Source organism: Thamnophis sirtalis, unplaced genomic scaffold (genome assembly GCF_051295495.1).
Source record: "Thamnophis sirtalis isolate CommonGarterSnake01/CBP01778 unplaced genomic scaffold, rThaSir2_p1.2 scaffold_13, whole genome shotgun sequence".
In the NCBI taxonomy this organism is placed as follows: Eukaryota; Metazoa; Chordata; class Lepidosauria; order Squamata; family Natricidae; genus Thamnophis; species Thamnophis sirtalis.
This window is the reverse complement of record NW_028261393.1, coordinates 39235248-39243287: the sequence shown is the minus strand read 5'-3', so window position 1 is coordinate 39243287 and position 8040 is coordinate 39235248. Positions and strand designations below refer to the sequence as shown.

General features: G+C 42.8%; 1 protein-coding gene across 1 annotated transcript; it reads left to right on the top strand.

The window, feature by feature from the left end:
* Window positions 1–446: 446 nt before the first annotated feature.
* On the top strand, window positions 447–7606 carry SERTM2 (serine rich and transmembrane domain containing 2). Its single transcript, XM_087727007.1, has 2 exons — window positions 447–633; window positions 4873–7606. The coding sequence occupies exon 2, from the start codon at window positions 5072–5074 to the stop codon at window positions 5348–5350; it is 279 nt and encodes a 92-aa protein (XP_087583133.1). The 5' UTR covers window positions 447–633; window positions 4873–5071; the 3' UTR covers window positions 5351–7606.
* The last annotated feature ends 434 nt before the right edge of the window (window positions 7607–8040 follow it).

Here is an 8040-nt window from a genome sequence, read left to right as displayed (position 1 = left end):
CTGTGCTTTATGTAAAACTCTGCAATCAAGGAGGATTCTCAATGTTAGGAAAGAATTAGTTCTAGTTTCTCTCTTGGCTTTTTATCTAGTTGTTCAGTCCAGAAAGGAATCCAGGGCAGAGAAAGAGTTAAAGGAAAAGCTTGTCAAAACTTTGCTATTGGTGCCTCGAGCATCACTTTCTCTCTCTCTTCCCCCCTATCTTTCTCTCTCATGAAACATAGCTCCGTGCAGAGAGAGAAATCTGTTCAGGTCTGGCCACTGTCTAAAGAAAGAAAAGAAGAGAACCGGTGGGTAAAATCAGCTCTCAGTCAGCTGTCCGCAAGGCAGATGGATTTGTCGCCGTTCCTTCGCCTCTGAAGGAGAATGTGCAACCCAGCTGGAGAAGTGAGACAGCTAAGGGAGAAGCAGTGCCAGTTTGTGCCTATCACACTGCGAAGCGTGAAGCAACCCTACTTCACTTGTGCTCTCTCTGGAAAGTCAAACCTTCTGGGTCTGGTAGCCCAAGAGCAAAGATCTCACCGATCCGGACAAGAGACGTTCCTGGGACAACCTGTAAGAAGATGCCTCTTTAAAAGCCCCCAGGTAGGGTCCTTGTGGGGTCAAACCTGCTCAGGTTCCTTCCAGCAGCAAAAGGTAATCTTCTATCTCTACTTGAAAGTCTTTCAGGGGATTAGGTTTGCGCGCAAAAGAGAGGGAGCGAGGGACCCTGAAAGGAGAGAAATGAATACCCTCTCAAGAGATGGGTTTTTTTTTAAAAAAAAAAAATTAAAAGCATGCATTAAAATATCAGTTTCCTGAATTGGGGAGGAGGCAACGTTATAAGCCAGTTATACCAGATAATTGATTGCAGGGGAAAGTTTTTATCCAAGCAGCGGGGGGGAGGGGGCAAGCTGGCTTCGCCTTCAAAACCTCTTGAAATCATATTGCATATTGATCTGTTTTCCTTGAAGTTCTTCTGAGAAAATCAGAGAGTCCATGGCGAAGCCTGTTTTAATTTTTAGGTAAAGGTTCCCCTCGCACATATGTGCTAGTCATTCCTGACTCTAGGGGGCGGTGCCCCGAGATGTCTCCGTGGTCATGTGGCCGGTATGAATAAACGCCAAAGGTGCATGGAATGCTGTTCCCTTCCCACCAAAGGTGGTTCCTATTTTTCTACTTGCATTTTTTACATGCTTTCAAACTGTTAGGTTGGCAGAAGCTGGGATAAGTAACGGAAGCTCACTCCATTATGCAGCACTAGAGATTCGAACCGCCGATCTTTCTGATCGACAAGGTCAGCATCTTAACCATTGAGCCACCCTGTTTAATTTTAGCCCTACAGTATTGCTTGCTCACTCTTGCACTTTTAGTCTCATTTTTGAATTTACACAAAACTCTCTGTCTCTGTCTCTCTCTCTCTCTCTCTCTCTCTACACACACACACACACACACACACACACACACACACACAGGTAATTTGCTTAGAAAAGTTAATGTTCAATCTCTTTGGGGAGCCTAAGAAGTTTGCTCATCCAGAACTTTGAATTAGAGAATTTAATGAAATTTCTCTACCGAAAAGGAATGCTTGTCACTCAACGTCTGAAGCTCTGCTTTATGGAGAAAGCTTCAGTAGAAAATTGGATCAGGAAATAAAGATCTCTTTAAATTCTGCAAATTTTCTTTTTATTAAAAAAAAGTCATTTAAGGTTTCAGATTCAGGCATTTAATACTTTGCTGACCTGAAATCTGAACAGCAGTCCAGTTTGCTCCAATGCACTTTATTAAGATACCGGGAATTTAAGAGCTTTGGTTAACTATTAGTAATCTTGATTTCCCCCCCCCCCTCTCTTCTTTTTATCCTGACAACAATCTTCTGTGGTGGCATGTTAGGTTAAGAAAAGTGCAGGAGTGAGCATTTCCTGGAATGCCAGGGGTCGTTTTCTGAGGCTAACCATACATGGGATAGGACAATAACATGGACAAGATCAGCAAATGATAAACGAGCATCAGAATACAGAGGTCATGGGCATTTATTTTTGGGTATGTCTAGTCTAGTGAAAAGAAGGACTATGAAGTGAGATGACAGCAGGATTCCAGTATTTGAGGGGCTGCCCCAAAGAAGTGGGACGGGGGGTCAACCTATTTTCCAAAGCACCAGAGGGCAGAACAAGAGACAACAGATGGAAACTAATCAAGGAGAAGACGTGGAACTAAGGAGAAAATCCTTGACAGTTAGAATAATTAATCAGTGGAACAGTGAACCTTCAGAAGTTGTGGGGGCTTCATCACTGGAGGTTTTTAAGAAGAGACTGAAATGTCTGAAATGGTATAGACTAGTGATGGCTAACCTTTTTCTCCTTGCTTGTCAAAATCGTGTGTGCACATGTGTCCACACTCATAATTAGCTGGCTGGCGGGAGGCACGCATGCATGCACATTGGAGCTGAACTGGGGACAGCTTGCATGCCAGCAGAGGGCTCTGCATGCCACCTGTGCCAAAGGTTCGCCATCACAGGTATAGACTCTCCTGCTCGTGCAGAGATTTGGACTAGATGACCTCCAAGTTCCCTTCCAACTCTGTTATTCTATGTCATGTTATTCTATGTCTTATTAAAGAAGCATGTCATATGCTTATTCTCAATATATTTAGCTTTGTTTCTTCCTTTAAATTAAAAGAGATGATTTGACCGCAAATTTTAGAGGAAGTATATTCTTAAATGCTATTTTCTCCCCTTCGTCATTATTTCCATCCTTTAATCTCTTTCGTTAAATGTAGAAGTGTCCAATAGACATTTATTAGAATAGAATAACAGAGTTGGATGGGACATTGAAGGTCTTCTAGTCCAACCCCCTGCCTAGGCAGGAAACCCTATGTCACTTCAGACAAATGACATCTTCTTAAAAGCTTCCAGTGTTGGGGCATTCACAACTTCTGGAGGCAAGTTGTTCCACTGATTAATTGTTGTAACTGTCAGGAAATTTCTTCTTCATTCTAGGTTGCTTTTCTCCTTGATTAGTTTCCACACATTGTTTCTTCTTCTACCCTCAGGTGCTTTGGAGAATAGTTTGACTCCCTCTTCTTTGTGGCAGCCCCTGAGATATTGGAACACTGCTATCATGTCTCCTTTAGTCCTTTTTTTCATTAAACTAGACATACCCAGTTCCTGCAACCGTTCTTCGTATGTTTTAGCCTCCAGTCCCTTAATTATCTCTGGGCTGGAGCTTTTGGATTATAATCATTGCTCCACTTGAACTCCAGGTGAGCCATCTTCCTATCAGGCCATCTAATTTTCAAAAGTAATATTTGCAATAAAACAAGCTGTAGCAATAATATCCTTTAAGGATGAGACATGAGCCTCTTTTTCAGGACGTTCAAACCGTCCATATTGCACTTATAAAATCAGGCAGGACAACAAGCATAACTTTTACATGGCTGACTGGCGCCCCATTACTTTTAGTGGCTTTGGGATGGGGAAGAAGGGGTATTAAATATGATGTCCTGCAAATAGCAATAGCACTTAAACAGCTTCATAGTGCTTTACAGCCCGCTCTAAGAGTCAGCTTATGCCCCCTCCCCCTCAACAATCTGGGTCCTCATTTTACTGACCTCAAAAGGATGGAAGGCTGAGTCAACCTTGAGCCGGTCAGAATCGAACTGCTGGTAGTCGGCAGAATTAGCCTGCAATATTGCATTCTAACCATTGCGTCACCACAGGTCTTCCAAATACTGAACTAAGCTGGAAGGTTTTGGTTTTTGAGCAAAATGAGGCAGAAATGGGATGGAATGAACTTAAGCTTGGAAAAGTGAAAACAAAAAGAAAATCAACGTGCATCTATGGGTGTCCCTGACTTACAACTACAATTGGGACTAGAACTTCATTTGTTAAGCAAGGTGGTTGTTAAGTGAGTTTTGTCCAATCTCGCAACTTTTTTTTTTTTTTGCGAGGCCAAGGCCATCTGGTAGTGATGTGCTGTCTCCAGAGCCTCCGGAGTCTGACATCAGCAAGGCAGAATAACAGTGTGAGCCTGTTCCCAGTGTGCACATGCACAGAGCTGCCAGAAGGCAAGAACAGTTAAGACAAAAGGAGTGACTCAGGAGGAAGGCTTGGAGATAATTGGCCCCTCCCATAAGACATAAAAGAGGAGCAAACAGACTTGAGCCTTTGCAGGAAGCCATTAGTTTGTTCTGGTTGGTTCAACTCTGAGAAGCTCCCTTTGACTATGCTCTGTGTGGCCTTGCAAAACTAATTGGCAATTAGGTCTCTGGCGGCGTTTCAAGGGAGATAAAGGTGGGTGCTTATCAGGATTACCATGTAAGACTGTGGCAGACATCTGCCAGACTCTACACAGACTGTTTGTGAATCATTCCGGGCTGTGAATGACCATAATTCACAGCCATTTAAATGAAAGACTGTTTAGGGGACTAAGTGTGTGATTTATGCTTTATCAGGAAGCCTAGCTCAGAACACAACTAGAACAACAAAATGTTAGTAAGTAGCCAAGTGGTGGAATTCTCAGCAATTCTGAAGCAGTCCATTAGAAATGGGAAAACGGAGAACCACTTCAGAACACAATAATTGAAATGTCCCTTAATTAACTCATGTCGCTCAGTTTAGAAATAAAATGCAGTACAAAGGTTTGGAATTAGATGTTGAAAAAAGCATCACTGTGGTTGCTCACTCTGAACTTAACTGATGATTACTTTTCCAATGAAGACCCAAGGATTCTCATCCAAACCAGCTCAATACAGGTATTGACTAAGCCTTCTGTGGATATATCATTAGTTGTGAAATGCTGTTGACTGAAAAGCCCTTGCAAATCTCGGGTGCGTGTTTTTCTTTCAAGGAGAAATGATTGATGATGATGATGATGATCTGAGTCTTCTATTTCACAGAGCAAGCAAAGTCTGGGGAGAAGATGACTATCCATGAAAACAGCTTTCTTCTGCAACTTAAAGATTTTTAGCATCTCCGAGAATTTACTGCATACTCGAATGCATGAATCCAACAAGGACTCCTTGCTTGGACTGTGTAGAAAAAGGAGCAACGTGTTTATGAGTGAACGGAGGAGGATGGACAAGGCCTGAGTAAGCAATGACTGAACTTGTTTTCAGACACCATGGAAACCTTACTGGGCGTTCTCACCCACACCCAACATTGGCTACAGAAGCAGCAATCACAGATAAGTATTCTAACCTCTATATGTACGTGGGCCTGTTCCTAACCCTGCTAGCCATCTTGCTCATTCTTCTGTTCACGATGCTTCTCCGCTTAAAGCATGTTATATCTCCCATCACCACATCTCCAGAGAGAACGGAGAACGCCCAGGAGTTCACAGATGTGGAAATGCATACCAGGATTCCCAGCCCTTAAAAAAATGGGACACAACGCGCTGCCGAGAAACATGTGAAGACGCACCTTTCACTGGATGAAATGTGGGAACATTGTCCACTGTTGAAAACGGTCCCGACCAGGGTTCAACAACCTGCGGCTCTGGAGCAGCATGTGGCTCTTTTATCCCTCTGCTGCGGCTCCCTGTCACCCGTCGGCTCCACAATTGATAGGGATTTTGGTTAGGAAAAGGTAGAAGAAAAAGGACACCGTGCTAGGAGGAGACTATGGTGGGGGAATCAGACTTCCGGTTGGCAGAGGAAAAAGGATGCTGCACTAGGAGGAGACTCTATCGTGGGGGAACTGGATTTCCGGTCTGCTCCAGAATTGAAAGGGGGGCTTTCGGTTAGGACCTTTGTGGCTCTTTGAGTGTTTAAGGTTGCTGACCCCTGGTCCAGGCAAATAAGGCTTCAGGGCAGCTGAAGGCTGCAATGGACAGGAGCAGGATCCTGGGGAACAATTATGGAGGCATACAATACACAGGTTTGTAGATGGAAGACCATGGATAGCAACCAAAGAATACATTCCTTGATCCAGTTCTGTCCCAAAGCACTTTATAGATTTTAATAGTCTGGTTTAGATTTATTTTAGCAGCTCTGTCTCTTCAAGGCTTGTCTCATATTTTCAAAAGATCGTCACCATCATCATCAGTTGAGAGAGAGGGGCTACCGTTTTGCATTTGGAACTGCACTTTAGATAGAAGGGTAATGATCTTGTTGAATGAACCTGCTTTTCAGAATCTTCTGGAGGCCTAAAGGTAAAGGTTCCCCTCACACATATGTGCTAGTCGTTCCCGACTCTAGGGGGCAGTGCTCATCTCCGTTTCAAAGCCGAAGAGCCAGCACTATCCAAAGATGTCTCCATGGTCATGTGGCCTCCATGATAAACATTGAGGGCACACGGAACGCTGTTCCCTTTCCACCAAAGGTGGTTCCTATTTTTCTACTTGCATTTTTACATGCTTTCAAACTGCTAGGTTGGCAGAAGCTGGGACAAGTAACGGAAACTCATTCCATTACGCAGTGCTAGGGATTCGAACCGTTGAACTGCCGACTTTTCTGATCGACAAACTCAGCATCTTAGCCACTGAGCCACTGGAGGCCTAGGTTGATGTAAAGGTGTCCTCCAGGCTCCCGATGCAGCAGGGCTGCTTTGGGATTCATGGAAGGTAGTCACAGGATGTGGAGAATCACTTAATATTACGTGGAATATTAAATTTCTACCAAGTTTTGCTTATTCTTAGGAGTTGCACGGGCACCTGTTGTGATATTTCATGCAACCAGCTGTCATACATGCAAATATATGCAAACTGGTAAGATAGATATACATAATACTAAAAAACAACCCAATACTCACCATTTTCACTGACGTTTTCAAATCTGAGGCACTTTATACTGGATATGTTTCTTTGGTGAATTTTTAGATAAGCACTTATTAAAAGATTATAATTTCTGGATGATGGAATTCCTGCTTAAGCTTATCTCGGATGTGTCTTTTAGTGCATGATACAAGTGTTAATGGCAATTGATGCATGGTAGGTACTTTGGAGAGGGAGTGCCACAAACAAGGAAAGCAGATTCTGACTGCTTTTGCCCTACAGGATTTACAAATTTGGGTGGCAAAATAAAGACCTGCTTTCCAGCCAAAGGATTCTGGTCCAAACATATGATTACCATACCCAAATAGTTTCTGCTGGCATGTCAAAATGCAGGAGCCAAGTCCATTTTGGAAAGTGTGGCTTTTTCTGGTTTAATAAACAGATTCTGCAAGATTGATGTACAAGGATCTTGGCCAGAGGTGGTATTCAGCAGGCTCTGACCAGTTCTGGAGAACAGGTAGCGGAAATTTTGAGTAGTTTGGAGAACCGGTACATACCACCTCTGACTGGCCCCACCCCCATCTATTCTCTGCCTCCCGAGTCCCAGCTGATCGGGAGGGAATGGGGATTTTGCAGTAACCATCCCCTGGAGTAGGGAGGGGAATGGAGATTTACAGTATCTTCCCCTGCCACGCCCACTAAGCCATGCCACGCCCACCAAGTCACGCAATGCCCACCAAACCACCCCTACCAAACTAGAAATAAAAACTTTTGAATCCCACCACTGATCTGGATGAATGCTAGTATCAGGATTGGAATGAAGATTCCATCCAGATTTTAGTAAACACTGATTTCCCAACTGAAGAAACTCGAGCTGGTCCTTATTAAAAAAAAAACCAAAAATGTATAATTGTACTGATTCTCCCCCAGGAAATCAAAAATGAAAAGAAAAAAGTAATAAATACAGATAATAAAAACAGATAATAAAGTTAAACCAACCAAAGGTGACAAAGTTAAGTTAAACTAATCATTAAATCTAGAACTGAAAGAAACGTATTGATCCATTTTCTCATTTTTAGAGTATAGAAAGTTTAAAAAACAGAGAATAAACTCATATCCTGGATCCAATCCTCAAAATGAGTGAAGTTTCTTTATGGTTATGTAAAATTGGCCTTGCCTGAGGCTCATAGAGCCAAAGGTTTTCACGAGATAACAAATTCCATATTGCAGGAACATATAAGGATAACATTTCTTCCTGAAACTGTATTTAGAGATATACCATAGTGTAACCAAAATGAGGTTATAGCTGGACAAAATCAGATTATATGACCTTCAGAATTCTTACAGCACCCAC